At 48.2% G+C, this 20664-nt stretch overlaps 1 protein-coding gene across 2 annotated transcripts in view; it reads right to left on the bottom strand.

Moving 5' to 3' along the window:
• The window catches only part of SETD1A (SET domain containing 1A, histone lysine methyltransferase), a 1239111-nt gene that overhangs the window by 910418 nt on the left and 308029 nt on the right, over positions 1–20664 (bottom strand). For both annotated transcript variants that reach the window (XM_078652474.1, XM_078652473.1), the window contains exon 6: positions 18672–18805. In XM_078652474.1, coding sequence (XP_078508600.1) covers positions 18672–18805 — 134 coding nt within the window. The remainder of the gene's footprint in view (positions 1–18671; positions 18806–20664) is intronic.

Raw genomic sequence — 20664 nt, 5'->3', positions numbered from 1 at the left:
ATCTGATCGACCCAGAGTTGACACAGTTGATCAGATTTTCTTATAGATTTGGAGCGATCTAGATAGAATTTTAAAACCCTTTTCAGGTCCAAAGAATGCAAGGCCCTCTCAGCTGGAGTGGAGGGATTGGGGAAAAAAGGTGGTAGAGAGATGGTCTGTGTAGGAGAGTAGGGTCTGCAATCCTATGATCACCCAGATTTTTGCTTTTTGCTGCACTGGTTTACGACTTTCCCTGGCTGTGGGCCTGCTAATCAGACCCACAGCCTAGCTGTTCTCTCTATCCAAATTGTACTAAGGTACTGAATTGGCACTGGGCCCTCTCCAAGTCCCTGTACCCAGGGCTGAGGTGTACCCAGAAGTCTCCCAGGGGCCTAAGCATGTATTATGCCACCCCTGGGCTGACTAACTAAACTGGCACAACTGGCTGCACGACAGCTGGGGCAGGGTGGTGTACTCACCCTTTGCTTTAGATATAGTATACCTATATCTAACCCTAAAATGGACACACAGATCTCCTATCAGTCACTCCTATGGCAGGCCTTAACAATCCTGAAGGCAGAGTGCTTGGAATCGTGTGAGATGGTGCTCTGGCATGAGCTGAGCCTGTCTGCGGCTTTCGGGATCTATCCCTTAGCCGTTTCCATGATATCGCATACCATATACTCTTAAGTGCATTATAATCCTCGCGGTTAAATGCCAACTCTGGTATCGCTTTATCAAAACATGTCGAGTAAGGTGTCATACGAATTGGAACACTAACCCCTCGCCAATTCTGGCGACGGGGTTAGCATTCCACCCTTCTAGAGGGACACGACATGCATGTAACCTATAACCCGGTTAAAAGTCAGACAGAGCCTTAGCATCCACAAAATGGATGCTGCCACCGAGACACAAGTCTGCCCTCCTGCTGCTGGGAGTCCTCCCAGAGCAGGAGATAAGGACAAAGGGTTTCCTGCCAGGGGCGGTGCCAGCACCGTCCCAGACAGGGTTTTGTGTATTGTAGGTAGGCAGGGCTTCAGAGGAAGGTGACTGCACGTGGCACCCCGGTGCTCACTGTGCATAGGCTGGCTTAAACCAGTTCCAGGGACACTCCAGACCCTGTGCTGGGGAAAAGCCCGCCAAGGAAGTGGGTGTAACCACCCCCCTCCTGGTCCCACCCCTAGGGCAGGACTTAGTCGCGTGCCAGCCCCCTTTTCCAAGATAAAGGTAGAGACTGGCCCCTTCCAAATCAGATCATCTTTGGAATCAAGATACCACTTTCCACGAAAGGACTTCACGATTTCTTCCTAAAGATTCTCCCTTGTGGCTAAGGAGTAGTCACCCTGCATCCGCAGGCACCATCCAAGAACACTGCGGTCTGCTGCACGTCCTTCCTCCGGAATCCGACTGCCCAGCTCGACGAGACCCGGCTTCCCTGGCACCTCTGACCTCTACCCACCTCTACAGCACAGCTGAGAACCGTGGGTGCGACGAGACCTCGAGGGACCGGCCATCGCCAAGACTGCACGACTTCTGCACAGCAAGCCCACCGAGTAAATCCCTGGTGAGTGCTTTGGGGTCCGAGAAGCCCCCACCCTGAGCAGCTCCAGCTCCGAAGAGCAGCCCCCCAGCATCTCCACGATCGGCGTGGGGCCCTTCTGCTTTTTGCTGCTCACCGCGTTGTTTGGCTACTAGCCCGCTGGCTTGTGGCCTTCCGAACGACGCCCGACGACAACACTGCTGCTAGTCTGGTGGCTCCAGACTGGCCCTTGCTTCCCTCCATCGGAGAAGTACCCTGGACCCTCCTGGTCCGGCTAAGACGCCATTTTAGGTCCACCGCGTGGGCCTTGCATTTGCCAAGACTTGTTGCCCAATCCTGGGTCCAGCGACGTCGACAGCAAGAACCTTCGTGGGACAGCTCGCACCTCCATCCTGGTCGCCGACAACGCCTCCTGGTCCGAGAGACTGCAGAGCCCAGCAGCGCCCACTCACCTGACTGCGGTGACTTCGCCCGGTGCCATCCTGGTGCCCACTTAATCACTGGCTAGTGATTCAAGAACTTGGTCCCCTCTGCTTTCAGGTTTCCTTCTTCCTTGATCCAGGCTTGGATCCATCGAACTTTCCTTCACTGGTCGCCTGCCAGCAACTTCCTTCTTCCAGGCTCCTGGTCCGGCAACGAGATTCCCGACGTCTTTTCAGACCTATGCAGCTGCAGCCCCTGGGCTAGGTCACTTCGGCACTTCGGTGTCCCAGCATAGCCTCACTATCCAAGGGTCAGGATCCACTGTCGTTTTCTCCCTACCAGGTCGGGTTCGCCCGTGAACACTAACTTTAACTTTACTAGCTTCCATAGACTTTGTCCCGCATCCCGCGTGAGAGTGCACACTCTGCACCCGAGTCCCCTAGGCCTCCTAGAAGTAATCTAACGATTCTATAGTCAAGTCCTAGCGATTCCAAAGCCTATTAGTACTGTACTTACCTGCTAGTAATTTCGCATTCCACTTTTAAAGTATATGGTTTTTCGTGCCCCTCGGGCATTTGTGCATACCGTGCTAACTTAAGTATTTTCGTAAGAGTTTTGTTGTGTGCTTAGCACCCTGTCCTCATAAAGAGTACAGGGTTGTTGTGATTCTAATAAATACATTGTTTATTTTCATAACACTTGTGTGGTGTCCTTTCACTGGGTGTTCAAGGGGTAATGTGATGGTGAAACAGCTGGCTTAACACGCCCTCTAGAGTCTTAGCCTTAGACTGCTCGTATCCATGCTACTAGGATAGCTGGTCTATAAGGTTGACTTACAACCAATCATCAATAAGGGTTGTTTGGACTGATATATAGTGATCACTAGAATAGTGAACACTGCACATCAGGCCAACTTCTCACATTGGTGAGCAGCGGTTGGGATTTGAGCTTGCTGTTGTTTTAACACACATGCCCTAAGAATATCTTGTGAAAGATCACATAAGTACTAAAGGTACATATAACTTAGCTTAGAATACTCTGAGTTCTACTGAACCAGCTGTTGTAGCTCCTAGGGCCTAGCACACCCTAAACTACAACTCTAGCAAGGGATCAGTAGGCAAACATATAGTGTAGGTAAGTGCACCACTTACACCTCACTAGAAAAGCATGTCTACCCAGGGAGATTCTACTGAGACTCCCCTGGTCAGTGTTGACCCTCCACAGGTCACTTCAAGATATGCAGCTCTCAGTTTCCAGGAGATGAGACAGATCTGTGTCTCCAGAAAACTGAAGCAGGGGTCTAACCCCACCATTCCCTTTCTGATAGGTCTCTTAGAGACATATGATGCCAGAAAGCTTTCTCAGTTACATGAGAACATGCCAGCCTTAGAGGGGACCTCTGGGGATCCAGACCTCCCCAACACTGCTACTGCAGTTGAGGAGGAGGAGGATCAGGAGGAACTCTCTGGGGATGAGGTAGACAAAGGTCTTGAGGTAGTCAGAAGGCTAACCAGGACCAACTTAGACTTACTTGGGCTAGGATCTGGGGGACCCCCAGTACTAACCCGAAGTGGGCCTAACCTTGGAGTTAGGAGAGATAGATCTCTTTCAAGGGACTCCAATAGATCTCTGCACTCTAATGCCTCTTCTCAGGGGAGAAGGAATCCTCCACAGAGGAGATTTACTTCCCCTCAGAGAAAGGAGCATGAAGCTAGGATGAGACAAGCTGAACTGAGGATTGAAAGGGAAGAAATTGCCCTGGCCAAAGAGAAGCTTGCCCTGGCAAGAGAGCAGCAGATGAGTGGGTTAGCTCCCACTGGTGGCAGCAATCTCCCAAGAGATAGAGAGAAGGGTTTAGATACTAAACACCTGACTAAGATAGTGCCCCCCTTTAAGCAAGGGGATGATATCCAGAAATGGATGGCTGCTCTGGAGAGGGCCTGCACTGTGCAGTGCATTCCCCAGAGTCAGTGGGCAGCTATACTGTGGCTCTCCTTTGATGGTAAAGGTAGAGATAAGCTCCTCACTACAAGAGTAGAGGATGCTAACAATTACCAGGTCCTGAAGAATACACTGGTTGATGGGTTTGGTTTAACCACTGAGCAGTACAGGTTGCTGTTCAGAGACACCCAGAAAACTCAGTCTCAGGACTGGTCTGACTTTGTGGATTGTGCCACTAAGGCTTTGGAGGGCTGGTTGCTGGGTAGCAAGGTTACAGATTACACAGGATTGTATAATCTAATGATGAGAGAACAAATTTTAAACAATTGTCAGAACCAGTTGTTGCACCAGCACCTTGTTGATTCAGATCTGACCTCTCCCCAAGAATTGGGAAAGAAGGCAGACAAATGGGTCAGGACAAGGATCAAGCAGAACCAGAACCAGAACCAGGGTGGTCAGAAGAAAGCAGACCAGAAGGGTAATGTTAAGAATGAGCAAAATGACCAGAAGTCTTCACCAGGTCCCCAACAAACCAAAGAGGGTGGGGGTCAGGCTTCCCAGAAGAAGAAGACTCAAGAAGGCCAGTCAAAAAGGTGGTGCCAGTACTGTAAAAGTAAATCTCACTGGTTTAGTGAGTGCACCAAAAGAGGAGGACAAACTCCTGCCACTACAGCCCCTAAGGCAACTGCACCCCCTAGTACAGTCAGTAGTGGTAGTGTACCTCCCAAGGCATTAGTTGGGTTAACCTTGGGTACTGAGGGGTCTGACAACTTAGTTGGCACACTCACTCAGGCTGTCCTTGTCTGTACAGGGGATATGGATATGTCCCCTGAAATAAGTCCCAATACTTTGGGCAAATACAGGCAGACACCTTTGATAAATGGCAAAATGGCTCAGGCCTATAGGGACACTTGTGCCAGTGTCACCATGGTGACACCTAACTTTGTGGACCCTGGACAGATCATGCCAGGTACTGATTTCCTGGTGACCAATGCCAGCAATGTCACTACTAGTCATAGTGTGGCAATTGTGGCTTTCTCCTGGGGTGGAGTGAAGGGACAAAAGAAAGTTGTAGTCAGTTCAGACCTCCCAGTTGATTGTTTGTTGGGCAATGATTTGGAGTCATCACAATGGTCAGAAGTGGAGCAGAGGACTCACATGGAAATGTTAGGCTTGCCAGCACATGTGCTTGCTGTGACTAGGTCACAGGCCAGAAAATGCCCCACTGAACAGGTGCTGGATCCTGAAATGATGGACCAGACACCTTCCAAGAAGAAGAGCAGTAAGGGTAAGGCTTTGCCTTCCCCCTTGCCCCAGGTTGAGGATCAAGTCTCTGAGGAGGCTGATCTGGAAGAGCTGAGGGAAACTGAGCCTAAAGAGCTTGAACTTGATCAAGTTGAGTTTCTGGGCTCAGGGGGACCCTCCAGAGCAGACCTGGGGAAGGAACAGTTGAGCTGCCCTTCCCTTGAACCCCTCAGACAGCAGGCTGCTGCTGAGGCTGCAGGGAATGCCACAGGTGCCCACAGGGTATACTGGGAAGATGGACTCCTGTACTCTGAGTCAAGAGACCCCAAGCCTGGTGCAACCAGGAGGCTGGTCATCCCCTTGTCTCTGAGAGGTTTCCTTCTCACCTTGGCCCATGAGATTCCCCTTGCAGGTCACTTAGGTCAGACAAAGACTTGGGACAGGCTTGTCTCACACTTTCACTGGCCCCATATGAATGAGAATACCAAGGAGTTTTGTCGCTCCTGTGTCACTTGCCAAGCCAGTGGTAAGTCAGGTGGCACAACAAAGGCCCCCCTCATACCACTACCTGTGGTGGGGGTTCCCTTTGAAAGGGTGGGGATTGACATTGTTGGTCCAATGGAACCCCAGACAGCATCAGGGCACAAGTTTATACTGGTGGTAGTGGATCATGCCACCAGGTATCCTGAAGCTATTCCACTTAGGACCACTACAGCACCTGTAGTGGCAAGGGCCCTAGTTGGAGTGTTCTCCAGAGTGGGCTTCCCTAAGGAGGTTGTTTCTGACAGAGGTACAAACTTCATGTCAGGATATCTGACTGCAATGTGGAAGGAGTGTGGTGTGAACTACAAGTTCACCACACCCTACCACCCACAATGCAATGGGCTTGTTGAGAGATTCAACAGGACCCTCAAAGGGATGATTCATGGGCTACCTGAAACTCTTAGGAGAAGATGGGATGTCCTGATCCCCTGCCTCTTGTTTGCTTACAGAGAGGTCCCACAGAAGGGGGTTGGCTACAGCCCTTTTGAGCTTCTGTATGGGCATCCTGTAAGAGGACCCCTGTGTTTGGTGAAGGAAGGATGGGAGAGACCTCTCAAAAAGCCTGCAACCAACATAGTGGACTATGTACTTGGTCTCCGCTCCAGGATGGCTGAGTATATGGAAAAGGCATCTAAAAACCTTGAGGCCAGCCAAGAACTTCAAAAAGCTTGGCATGACCAAAAGGCTGTTCTGACTGTGTACCAGCCAGGGCAGAAGGTGTGGGTGCTGGAGCCAGTGGCCCCAGCAGCTCTGAAAGACAAATGGTCTGGGCCCCACACCATCATTGAGCAAAAGGGAGAGGTTACCTACTTGGTGGACCTTGGAACTCCCAGGAGCCCTCTCAGAGTGCTCCATGTTAACAGGCTCAAGGCATATGTTGACAGGAAGGACATGAGCTTGCTCATGGCCACAGATGAGGGACAGGAGGAAGAGAGTGACCCTCTCCCAGACCTGCTCACTCAGAATCCTGATGATGGATCAGTTGATGGTGTTGTCTTTTGTGGCAGCCTCACTGAACATCAGCAACAGGATTGTAGGCAAGTTCTGCAATCCTACAGACATATGTTCTCTCTGACACCCAGCCAAACTGATTGGTGTACCCATGATGTTGACACTGGAGACAGTCTGCCTGTCAAGAGTAAAATCTACAGGCAGCCTGATCATGTTAGAGACTGCATCAAAACTGAAGTGCAGAAAATGTTGGAGCTGGGAGTCATTGAGCCCTCAGATAGCCCTTGGGCTAGCCCAGTAGTTCTAGTGCCAAAACCTCACACCCAGGGTGATAAGAGAGAGATGAGGTTTTGCGTAGACTACAGAGGCCTCAATGCAGTCACTAAGACTGATGCCCACCCAATACCAAGAGCAGATGAACTTATAGATAAATTGGCTTCTGCCAACTTCTTAAGTACATTTGATTTGACAGCTGGGTATTGGCAAATCAGGTTAGCTGAGGAGGCCAAACCCAAGACAGCATTTTCTACCCCTGGAGGGCATTATCAATTTGTGGTAATGCCCTTTGGACTGAAAAATGCACCTGCCACCTTCCAAAGGTTGGTGAATCAAGTCCTCACTGGGCTGGATGACTTCTGTGCAGCCTATCTAGACGATATTGCTGTCTTTAGCTCCACCTGGGAGGATCACCTGGTCCACCTGAGGAAAGTGTTAGAGGCACTGCAAAAGGCAGGCCTCACTATCAAGGCCACAAAGTGCCAGATAGGGCAGACACAGGTTGTATACCTGGGCCACCTTGTAGGTGGAGGCCAGGTTCAGCCACTGGAGAGTAAGATACAGGCCATCAAGGACTGGACTCCTCCAATCACCCAGACTCAGGTTCGAGCTTTCTTGGGCCTGACTGGGTACTATAGGAAGTTTGTCAGAAATTATGGGTCCATAGTGACCCCTCTTAATGACCTGACAAGCAAAAAGATGCCAAAGAAAGTTCAGTGGACAGCAAGCTGTCAGAAAGCATTCAATGACCTAAAGCAGGCCATGTGCACAGCACCTATCCTAAAGAGTCCAGATTACTCCAAGCCATTCATTGTCCAAACAGATGCTTTCGAGTTGGGTGTGGGGGCTGTTCTGTCTCAAATGAATTTTGATGGTAATGATCAGCCTATTGCTTTCATTAGTAGGAGGTTGACACCCAGAGAGAAAAATTGGTCAGCTATTGAGAGGGAGGCCTTTGCTGTGGTCTGGGCCCTGAAGAAGCTGAGGGCCTACTTGTTTGGCACTCACTTCACCATTCAGACAGACCATAAGCCCCTCTTGTGGCTAAATCAGATGAAGGGTGAAAACCCCAAACTGCTTAGGTGGTCCATTTCCCTACAGGGGATGGATTTTACAGTGGAGCATAGACCTGGTACTGATCACAGCAATGCTGATGGGCTCTCCAGGTATTTCCACTTAGAGCAAGAAGACTCACCTGGTCAAGGTTAGTTTATTGTCCCAAAGTTTGGGGGGGGGGGGTCATGTAGGAGAGTAGGGTCTGCAATCCTATGATCACCCAGATTTTTGCTTTTTGCTGCACTGGTTTACGACTTTCCCTGGCTGTGGGCCTGCTAATCAGACCCACAGCCTAGCTGTTCTCTCTATCCAAATTGTACTCAGGTACTGAATTGGCACTGGGCCCTCTCTAAGTCCCTGTACCCAGGGCTGAGGTGTACCCAGAAGTCTCCCAGGGGCTGAAGCATGTATTATGCCACCCCTGGGCTGACTAACTAAACTGGCACAACTGGCTGCACGACAGCTGGGGCAGGGTGGTGTACTCACCCTTTGCTTTAGATATAGTATACCTATATCTAACCCTAAAATGGACACACAGATCTCCTATCAGTCACTCCTATGGCAGGCCTTAACAATCCTGAAGGCAGAGTGCTTGGAATCGTGTGAGATGGTGCTCTGGCATGAGCTGAGCCTGTCTGCGGCTTTCGGGATCTATCCCTTAGCCGTTTCCATGATATCGCATACCATATACTCTTAAGTGCATTATAATCCTCGCGGTTAAATGCCAACTCTGGTATCGCTTTATCAAAACATGTCGAGTAAGGTGTCATACGAATTGGAATACTAACCCCTCGCCAATTCTGGCGACAGGGTTAGCATTCCACCCTTCTAGAGGGACACGACATGCATGTAACCTATAACCCGGTTAAAAGTCAGACAGAGCCTTAGCATCCACAAAATGGATGCTGCCACCGAGACACAAGTCTGCCCTCCTGCTGCTGGGAGTCCTCCCAGAGCAGGAGATAAGGACAAAGGGTTTCCTGCCAGGGGCGGTGCCAGCACCGTCCCAGACAGGGTTTTGTGTATTGTAGGTAGGCAGGGCTTCAGAGGAAGGTGACTGCACGTGGCACCCCGGTGCTCACTGTGCATAGGCTGGCTTAAACCAGTTCCAGGGACACTCCAGACCCTGTGCTGGGGAAAAGCCCGCCAAGGAAGTGGGTGTAACCACCCCCCTCCTGGTCCCACCCCTAGGGCAGGACTTAGTCGCGTGCCAGCCCCCTTTTCCAAGATAAAGGTAGAGACTGGCCCCCTTCCAAATCAGATCATCTTTGGAATCAAGATACCACTTTCCACGAAAGGACTTCACGATTTCTTCCTCAAGATTCTCCCTTGTGGCTAAGGAGTAGTCACCCTGCATCCGCAGGCACCATCCAAGAACACTGCGGTCTGCTGCACGTCCTTCCTCCGGAATCCGACTGCCCAGCTCGACGAGACCCGGCTTCCCTGGCACCTCTGACCTCTACCCACCTCTACAGCACAGCTGAGAACCGTGGGTGCGACGAGACCTCGAGGGACCGGCCATCGCCAAGACTGCCCGACTTCTGCACAGCAAGCCCACCGAGTAAATCCCTGGTGAGTGCTTTGGGGTCCGAGAAGCCCCCACCCTGAGCAGCTCCAGCTCCGAAGAGCAGCCCCCCAGCATCTCCACGATCGGCGTGGGGCCCTTCTGCTTTTTGCTGCTCACCGCGTTGTTTGGCTACTAGCCCGCTGGCTTGTGGCCTTCCGAACGACGCCCGACGACAACACTGCTGCTAGTCTGGTGGCTCCAGACTGGCCCTTGCTTCCCTCCATCGGAGAAGTACCCTGGACCCTCCTGGTCCGGCTAAGACGCCATTTTAGGTCCACCGCGTGGGCCTTGCATTTGCCAAGACTTGTTGCCCAATCCTGGGTCCAGCGACGTCGACAGCAAGAACCTTCGTGGGACAGCTCGCACCTCCATCCTGGTCGCCGACAACGCCTCCTGGTCCGAGAGACTGCAGAGCCCAGCAGCGCCCACTCACCTGACTGCGGTGACTTCGCCCGGTGCCATCCTGGTGCCCACTTAATCACTGGCTAGTGATTCAAGAACTTGGTCCCCTCTGCTTTCAGGTTTCCTTCTTCCTTGATCCAGGCTTGGATCCATCGAACTTTCCTTCACTGGTCGCCTGCCAGCAACTTCCTTCTTCCAGGCTCCTGGTCCGGCAACGAGATTCCCGACGTCTTTTCAGACCTATGCAGCTGCAGCCCCTGGGCTAGGTAACTTCGGCACTTCGGTGTCCCAGCATAGCCTCACTATCCAAGGGTCAGGATCCACTGTCGTTTTCTCCCTACCAGGTCGGGTTCGCCCGTGAACACTAACTTTAACTTTACTAGCTTCCATAGACTTTGTCCCGCATCCCGCGTGAGAGTGCACACTCTGCACCCGAGTCCCCTAGGCCTCCTAGAAGTAATCTAACGATTCTATAGTCAAGTCCTAGCGATTCCAAAGCCTATTAGTACTGTACTTACCTGCTAGTAATTTTGCATTCCACTTTTAAAGTATATGGTTTTTCGTACCCCTCGGGCATTTGTGTATACCGTGCTAACTTAAGTATTTTCGTAAGAGTTTTGTTGTGTGCTTAGCACCCTGTCCTCATAAAGAGTACAGGGTTGTTGTGATTCTAATAAATACATTGTTTATTTTCATAACACTTGTGTGGTGTCCTTTCACTGGGTGTTCAAGGGGTAATGTGATGGTGAAACAGCTGGCTTAACACGCCCTCTAGAGTCTTAGCCTTAGACTGCTCGTATCCATGCTACTAGGATAGCTGGTCTATAAGGGTGACTTACAACCAATCATCAATAAGGGTTGTTTGGACTGATATATAGTGATCACTAGAATAGTGAACACTGCACATCAGGCCAACTTCTCACAGTCTGGTTCACATGAAAATCTGACACCACCTTAGGAAGAAAAGAGGGATGTGTCCTCAACCCCGCCCTATTTAAATGGAAAACTGTATATGGCTCTTTAGAAAAGAGAGCTTGAATCTCGCTCACCCTGTGAGCTGACGTAATCGCTACCAAAAAAGTAGCCTTCCAAGAAACATGCTGCAAGGTTGCTTTGTGAATGGGTTAGAAAGGAGGACCCATCAATTTCAATAGCATCAGGTTCAACTCCCTGGGAGGTGACGGAGGTCGTACCGGAGGGTAGACCTTCTTCAAGCCCTGCAGAAAATCTTTCACAGCTTGTAATTGGAAAAAAAGAAGGTTGAGAAGGTGAGCGTCTATAAGCTGTTATAGCTGCTAAATGCACCTTAATGGAATTAAATTTCAACCCTGCTTTAGCCAGATACAATAGGTAAGGAAGAATGACCTCTTCCTGACCCTTGATAGGATGACAATTGTTCTGTATACACCACATGCAGAAACGCTTCCACTTGCATGCATAGGAATTCCTTGTGGAAGGACGTCTCGCTTCTTTCAAAATGGAAATGCAGTCCTGCGGCAGTCCAAGTGGCCGTATTGTATGACCTCAGGAGCCATGCTGCCAAGTTCAGTGATGGAAGGTTGGGATGATGAATCCTCCCGTTCATCTTGGAAAGCAGGTCCGGCCTGCACGGCAGCTTCCTGTGAAGACACTCTGACAGATGTAGAAGGTCTGTTTACCACCACGGTCTTGTCCAGTCTGGGGCAATGAGAATCATCTTTGATTACGAGTGAGCTAGCTTGTTCACCACCTTCGGGATCAGCGGAAGGGGTGGAAAGGCGTACACAAATTCCCCAGTCTATCAAAAGAGCCTTCCCTTTCGATCCTAGAGGCGAAGTCTCGGCATTTGGTGTTTTCGTTGTCCACAAAGAGATCTATGGTGGGATGACCCCATGACTGGAAGATGTTTTCGACTACCTCGTCGTTGAGAACCCAGTCCTCTCGGTCTTCGAAATGCCGGCTTAGAGCGTCCGCTCTCACGTTCTGTTCTCCTGGTAGATGGACTGCTGTGACTGACAGATTCCGAGCCAGGAGCCAATGCCACAGATTTTGTGCCTCCAGGGAAAGGGTGATTGAGCGTGCTCCTTCCTGTTTGTTCAAGTAGTACATTGTGGTGGTGTTGTCTGTTTGTACGAACACTGATGTTGCTTGAATAGAGGGCAGGAAAGCTTTGAGGGCTAGAAGGACTGCCCTCAGCTCCAACATGTTGATGTGGTAGGATCGCTCTTTGGGAGAACACAGCCCTTGCGTCTGGAGATAACCAATGTGTGCCCCCCAGCCTTGTAGAGAGGCATCTGTGATCAGCATCTGGGCAGGTAGAGGTTAATGGAACGGAATTCCAGCTTGCATATTTTGTCTTTTCATCCACCAAGGTATGGACTCTCGAGCTGCGTTTGACAAAGTTATCTTGTCATCTCAGCGAGCTGACTGCTGGTCCCACTTGTCCTCCAGATCCTGCTGGAGAGGACACATCCGTAGTCTGGCATTGGGGACCAGAAAGATGCAGGATGACATCGACCCTAGCAGGGAGGCAATCCTTCGCACCGTCAGATCCTAGTTGCGCAGAACCAGTTGGCATTTCTGAATGATGGAACACTGTCTCTCCTCCGAAGGAAACATTTTCCCTGCCTCGGAGTCTAGCAGAGCTCCTAGGAAATGTATTTCTGTGTCGGCTGTGGAGTTGACGTGTTGAAATTCACAAGTAGACCCAACCGGTACCATGAATCGATGCAGCTCATAAAGTTGTTCATTACACTGTCTGGGGAGGGACCCTTCAACAGCCAGTCGTCCAAATATGGGTACACAAAGACATCCCTGCGGCGCAGAGCGGCTGCCACCACCGCAATGCACTTTGTGAACACTTGGGGGCTGACTTCAACCCGAATGGGAGGACGTTGAACTGGTAATGAGAGGTCCCCACCTGGAACCTCAGGAATTGCCTGTGACTGTGAGTGATCGGGACATGGAAGTATGCATCTTGTAGATCCAGCGAACACATCCAATCCCCCTGCCTGAGATGTGGATATATTTGATGAAGCTCCAACATGCGAAACTTTTCTTTTTTGACATAAAGATTGAGTGTACGCAAGTCCAGAATGGGTCTGTACTCTGCTTTCAGGCCCTTTTTCTTGACCAGGAAGTATCTTGTATAAACTCCTTTCCTTCTTTGAGATATTGGTACCCTCTCGATGGCTGATTTTTTGAGAAGGGTGGCCACCTCTTTTTGCAGGAGTTTTAACTGATGACCCGATGTTGGCATTGGAGGAATAGAAGGAGGTCGATGTTGAAAACGAAGAGAGTAACCATTCTGAAGCGTAGCTAACACCCAGTGATCTTTTGTAATGGCACACCACTCTTCTATATGATTTGCGATGCTTCCCCCCACTGGAGTGGCCAACGGCGCTGGGGGAAGGAAGAACTCATGGTTTGGATTGCGTCTTGTTGGAGTTGTTGCCTTGATGCCGATTTCCTCCACCTCTTGAGGAGCGCCTGCCTCTGTATTGTGATTTTTGTTGCCCCTCTGGTCTTGATTCTTCTGCCACTGAGGGGTTTGAACCCTCTGTTGGGAAGATCGCCTATTGTAGGGGGCGGAATCTTTTACGGAACTCTTTTTTCTTTTCTAGGCCAACGGCCTTTAGTGTGTCCAGTTCCGTTTTCATACGCTGAATTTCTTCGTCAGTGTGTTAACCCGAATAAAGATGACCCAGAGAAAGGCAGGTTCATGATACGAGACTGCGCTTCTGGCTTTAGCGTGGTAAGACGCAACCAAGATTACCTCCTTGCGCATACCCCATGAGCATATCCACGCGCCGAAAGGGTAGCTCCGTCAGCTGCAGCGCTAATGATCTGATTGGAAACCTGGCTGCACTCCGTAAGGATTTCCTCAAAATCCCTGCGATCTTCTTGAGGAAGTTTCTCAATAAAGTGTTGTAGAGCATCCCACAGGGATCTATCGTAGCGACAGAGAATCGCTTACGCATTGGATACCTTCAGCAAGGAGGCCGAGGTGCTGCATACCCTCCGTCCCCAGGAGTCTTACATCTTGCTCTCCTTGCCTGGTAGTACAGTGGAGGAAGATGCCACAGCATGGGTCTTTTTCACCGCTGCGATTATTACTGAATCCGGGGGAAGGTCGGCTCTGAGGAAGAGTGGATCCTCCTCTGGCAAACGATATTTTTTGAGAATCCTCGCTGGAACGGATTTGATCGTCGCTGGTGTGAGGAATACGTCCATGACTGGTTCTATGATACCCGTAACCAAGGGAAGCAGAGGTTTGGCCGCTGCCTTGTAATGCAGTGTTTTGAAAATCACTGAAGACTTGCTCTGGCGAGCTGGCATGGGAATCCCTAGCTTAAGTGCCCCTCTGCCTAAAATGTCTTGAAAAGTGAAGATGTCGTCCACTGGAGGGATTCTCGATGGTGGATTGTCAGTCAGTGTTGGAGAATAGTCTCTATGTGAGTGAGTAGAAGACGAGGAAGAAGTAGGAGTTCTGCGCTCTCTTCTCCTGCGCCTTGATCTGGATCTCCGTCTGATTGAACGCACCGGGGAGCGCGTTCGCTCTCTGGGCCTGGAAGGGGGTTGATCCCGATCCGGTTACTGGGTTAACCGAGCTGCTGTATCTTTGTCGGGAGTCCAGTGATGTAATGGCCTGTACCATCTATGTGACAACCTAACGGAAGGCGACTTCTGTCTTTCTCTCCTCTCAGGGGAACGTGCTGGAGGAGATGGGTTCACCTCTTCATGTAGTGACCTTGCTGGTGAATGTCCTGACACTGCACTGTCAGAAGACAAGATTACAACCTCCGGAGACCTAGATGTTGATCCACGGTGAGAGTTATGAGAGCCTGAGGGAGATGATGATAGGCTCACTGGAAGAGAGGCCTCTCCTGAAGGGCACTTAGAGTGGGATCTGGAGCGACTCTGTGGTGCCTGGTGTCTTGACAGAGACACCTGCCTTGAAGAAGACCACCTCTTCTTAGAATGTGGGCTTGAGCGTACGGAAGAACGTCCCTTTGACTTAGAACACCTCTCCAACGCCAATGCCGCTTCTTTTCTCGACGTCGGCTTTGGAGATCTCTGCTTCGACGTCGAGGGATGCTGGGTCAACACCTGCCACGACGCTGAAGGTGGTGTCTGGGGTCTCGACGCCGAAGAATGGTGAACCATCCTTGGCAGAGACCTGTGACTCGACGTCGAACCCCGTTGAGACGCCAGCTAAGCAACCTGCTTCGACGTCGAACGCCAGTGATGAGGCGTCGACGGAGCTCTGTGTTTTGACGTCGATGGCCGGTGCGACGACGTAGCCCTGTGCCTCGACGTCGAAGGCCGATGCGTAGCCGGAGCGCTGTGCCTCGACGTCGAACGCCGATGCGTAGACAGAGCGCTGTGCCTCGACGTTGATTGCCGGTGCGACAACGGAGCGCTGTGCCTCGACGTCAATCCCCGGTGCGACGAAGTTACCTGCCTCGCTATCGTATGCCCACCTGGCGACAACGGAGACCTGCCTCTTGACGTTGAACGCCACCTGGTTGACATCAACGGAGGGACCTAAATTCTCGACATCTAAGTCTTCGCCGTCGAAGGATGATGCGCCGTCTTCGATGCTGTTTTCGTCGTCGCAGGCAGCCTCGACGCCGACGAACAGGTCGGGACTTCTCTCGACGTCGACCGGGTTCTCCTCTTCTGCTGCCTTTTAGGAGACCTACCTCTTTCAGAGAGGCCATAAATACAAATTCTCTCTCTGTCTTTGAGGTTTCTCCTTGACAAGTTCTTGCAGTGATGACAGCTTGCTGAAGAATGTGTCTAAAGGAGACAGAGGATACCCACAGGGTGTGTATCAGTCCTGGCCTTCTTGCCACAGGAAGGGCAAGGATCGAAAAGGGAAAGCATTTTGACAAAAATAAACCTTTTTTGAAAAACAAAAAAGGCAGCACCAGCACTCTAAAGTCCAAAGACGTCGAGTGAAAGTGAAAAACCTGAAAAATATCAAGATATATTTGCAGAAAGTCAAAAAAGGTAGGAGCTGAAAAACCAGGGTCCTGACTGAAGGAGCCGGAAAGAACAACTGACCTAACTGTCACTCCTGAGGCATGATGGGAAGCCAGGGGTCATGGCTGCCTTAAAGGCACGGTGCCAGTTTTTTGTTGAAAATGCTTTCATTTTCTATGCTATTGTTTTACAATGCAGCCTGTAGGCTAACAATGTCTAGTTTATTTGCGGTTTTCATGATATATGAGTGTTTTGCTCATTAAAACACAGAGTTCAAGTGCTATTTGACCTAATGTGTATTTTTTATGCTTGCAAATACAGTCTCTATATGGGTAATTACATTGTTTAGCCGCCTTTTTGGGGCTGCATTGGTGTGAGAAAAAATGATATATGTGCATACATATATGTGGAGCTAGATATATGTGATTCCATATATAATTGTTATATTATTGCCGGGGTCTCCGCACATGGGCGGGAATATTCAGTGCTTATGACTATTGATGAGGATCCCCTGGAAGAGAACATGATGATGCCCCTATACAGCCGCCGTGTAAGAAACTGGCTCTATGCATACTGCACCAAAGCGGGGTAGTGTGTATAGAGTCCAAGGGTATCCAAAGGTTTGGCAGAGGCTAAAGTTAGATAGAACCTTACTCTCTAAAGTGATAGCTTGGTCGAGCAGTATGGCAGTATCAGAGGACAGTGTTAAGCATTTGATGTACACACTCAGTCAACAAATGAATTCACACACTCAATGTGAATGGTACTGGGCAAGTCGGAACTTTTCAAGGAGACAACCTTGGTTGAGACTAAATCCGTTCCAAAGTCAGACAAGACAATAGGATTGACATCCGCTGGCAGTATTGAGGCCAGAAGTAACCGGGATCTTGGCACTCAGATTGAAGTTGGTTCCAAAATCAGAGCTGAACTCGAAAACAGGTTCAGGAGGCTCAGACGGCACAGAAGACTGGTAGCAGTTGGCAACTTAACTGGAGGCCTTTACAGATAAGACCACAAGGCGCACCTGAGGGAGCCACAAGGGTGCCAAAGATTCATAACATAGCTTCTATGAAAGCCTCAACCTGTTGCAATATCGCCGACAGCCCCGAAATTTGGGGTGCATCAGCTTAAGCTGCAGAATCGACTCCTCAGTAGAGGACTGGGAGCAAGAGGCACCTTAACATTCTCATGACTAATCAGAAAGAAAGTGGTGAGACTGGGACTATTCTCACTTGTGCTTCTTATGAGTCATCGTTGATTTACACTTACCAGAACACCTGAACTGCAATGATGACCTGTTGTGGGAACAGCCCCTAGAACAGGAACGTGCCCGCACGTTCAACTTCGAACGGGAACAAGACTGGCACAACTTCAGGTATTCACCAATGTACAGTCTGGCCTCAGGATCCTGGATCATCTTCCATATTCATAAAGGCACACTTTTCGCAAGACACAGAGCTGTGGTCCAAAGCCACACACAAAAAGACACACCTCTTCGGGGATCGGCCACTGACATCTGTTTGTGAAAGTCCCTACAAGGTTTAAACTGTGTAATTTTAAGAGGGGGAAATGTTCCTTTGCACACTGAAAAATAAGAATTTTGATTTAAAAAATGTGTCAATTGAAGAGAAAAGGTTGGGAGCTAGCTCCTAATCCTCATCCTAATGCGCAAAAAGAAAGTAACGGAAGTCCGTGTGCAGGTGTGGCCCTTACATGTGGCTTCGACCGTCACTTATTGAGCGGAATGAGGCCGACACAATCACAAGACATCACCTACAGGCACATGGGGTAAAAACTTTCCTGATCCAGTCTGGTACCTTGAAATATTCAACATGGTAAAGAATCTGTAGTGAGAAATACCAATCAGAAACCAGATATTACCCATAAACGCAGCAAAGAGAATTATGAGCTCCTTTGTCTTTCCTTTTATTTTAAGAGTAGTAGATCTGTGCAAAGAAAGCGTTTTTGTGAGGGATGGGGATATAGCAGAGATAAAAAGCTCATCTACAACATTGGACAGATTATGGTTCACACAATTAAGTGACGACACAATGAACAAGGTGCAATGCTAGATAAATGTCTCTGTATACTGTTGTTGGAATATATTACTGATGATTCCCAGTTTTATTTTTTCACTTATATTACATTTCTCGAGTGGTTTTCGTGCTAGTGTACTTAAGTTTGACTGATAAGGTCTACTTTGTGTCTAAAAAAGCTAATACAAACTGTGTTGCCTTTCATTGGTTTATTTGTTATCGAACTGATTATACTTCTGAAAATACATACTTTAAAAAAAATATATTGAACAGTTATGAATTAAAAAAATCTAATGGGGAATAATATTTTCCAGGTCTGAGGTCAGGGAATAAATTAATCTAGGAAAGATACAACCAATAAACAAACTAAGGGTAATGTGTTTAGAAAGTTTAATGTTCCTTTTCTGGTAGAATTTCATCCATCCCATATGTGCTAATACCCACTTGTTTAATCTTTCTAAAAATTGAATTGGCGCTAAACAAGACGAGTCACTTTAACATAAGCATGTTTTTCAGACTATGCCAGGAAACAATTTTTGTAGGAAATGAAAATGTTAGAAACTTCCAACCACAATGATGAAGCACTAAAAGAAAAATCGGTCACACTATTGAATCTTTTGCCAAGCAAATGGTCCCACATCAAACTAAAATCAAGAGCAAAAAGGTGGAACAGTGGCCAAAGCTACAAACATGTTAACCTCCACTTGTAGCCCTATTCGGGTATACAGTGGTGGGGCTCCCTTACCACTTCAACTTGAGGCGGGGGTGGAGGAGGAGGTGGCTGATGCTTCTCACTCCCGGGCTTCAGGCCGGTGGGAACAGTTTGAGGGGTGTAGGAGCCATTAACAATCAAATCGTAGAACTTCTTTCTATGCTGCCCTAAGAACAGAGGAAATGAAGTACAGTTAATGTGACCAACCAATATTTTCAAACTAAATTATGAAATGTTTAGAAAACACTTTATGAAACATGCAACTGCTCTAGAGGATCTTAGAAACATGTTACAAGTATGGTGGATTTAGTGGTGTTGAATCGATTGTAGGATTATACACTACTGGCAAAGCGTTCCCTTTTACACAGTTTCAATGGTGCCATTGTACAATTATTAAGCAGTTCTTCTAAAAACTCACAACTGAGGATTTCTTAGCTTTAGCCTTGTGGTGCTTGATTGCAACTGAACCAAAGTTCATGCAGTAGATTCTAATACAGAGTAATGTGGCTAGGATGGACAGTAGATTTTTACTTCACATTTTAAGTTCAACAATCGATAAAATAGATCAGTGACTGATCCAACTGTAAATAAAAGGCAGCTAACTAACATCCTTGAATGTACTTAGGTGAGCAACCAGCGACCATCAGTGACGATCCAAGATCTCTAAATACTAACCATTGAGTATGCAGAGCCCCCATCATGCCTGTGGATTGAAGGAAACTTAAATAACTATGGGGGTCATTGATAAGGTATTGTGTCAAACATTGGTCCGGTTGCTATTTAGCAGCGCTTATATTTGGATTAGGCTCCCTATACATATGCAAGTTAACAGCACCAAAGTAAATGAAAGAATGGCCTTTTTCTTACACCAGTCTCCAATATGCCTTAAGCTAAAATTCACTAGCTGTTCTTTCAGACCATTTCATGATCATGAACTCTACTATGAGAATGGTTGAGGCCACAACTCAATTCCTCTCATATGGCAGATGGGGGGGGGGTGCTACTTGCTACTCCATTTTTTTCCCTTAAAATTGTAGCGAACGGGATAAGGATTTATTTGCATTAAATGAAGAAACAGGTGAGTACAGTATAGTTTGGGAACAATTTCAATGATTCTTGAAAGGCATCTGTCTCACAAGATGGAAGAACATTAAGATGAAAAACAATTAAGTTCACACAGTGAAAGCATGTAACAGAACTATGTGTTATGATCTTACAGCACATAAGCAAAGAGGTAATAAAGGAATAGAGGTGCTGAATAATCATATCTTTAATTAAAAGATTATTGTGGAAGAAAACTTCCATAGAGAACTCACAGAAAACCAGAGGTGTACAAAATTGGGAAATTGGGCTTGCAATTGGTTACTTGTCAAAAGAAAAGGGTCCTGTGTGAGTTCAGTAGGGGCACTTAACAGGGTCACTTTCTCCAATTTTATTTGCAGGTTTTATTCAGTATTTGGCTGTATATAACGGGTTTCACGGCAGCCCCTGTATTTCAGGAGCCTCTAAGGAATGTGACTAACAACAGAACAACAAAACTGAAATAACAAGGTTGCCAGACGTTCTTAGTGAATTTCCTTTTATTTCTGAATACAAGATCAATATGTAAACCCGAATATGAATGTCAATAGAATAGCTACTGCTTTGAAAGGTTAGGGTGCATTATACTATGTTGATTACAACACATTTTGGGGGGAAATTATGGATAATTCTGAGGCTCAGTGAAATATCTTCTCACAACGGGGAGTCAAATATTTAACAAACAGCAGTACCTCAAAAGTTTTTCTCCAGGCTAATTTAATAAGAGACTCAAGAAATTATTGACTTATTTCGAAGTACCCTGTGTGGATCAAAGAAAACAGTGCTGTGTTAGTTAAGGGGTGGGCACAACCCAACTCCAAAAATAACTTTACAACATTATAAAGAATGGTAGGAAAACATGAGCTACACGAAGACTCCATTGTTAAGATATAGTAACTTTAGAGAGGAAAACAAGTTTTGACAGGTTTATTCAAGGTTATGGAAA

This window comes from Lissotriton helveticus, chromosome 7 (assembly GCF_964261635.1).
Source record: "Lissotriton helveticus chromosome 7, aLisHel1.1, whole genome shotgun sequence".
Classification (NCBI taxonomy): Eukaryota; Metazoa; Chordata; class Amphibia; order Caudata; family Salamandridae; genus Lissotriton; species Lissotriton helveticus.
Note: the sequence above shows the minus strand (reverse complement) of the source record. Positions and strands in the feature narration are given on the sequence as shown.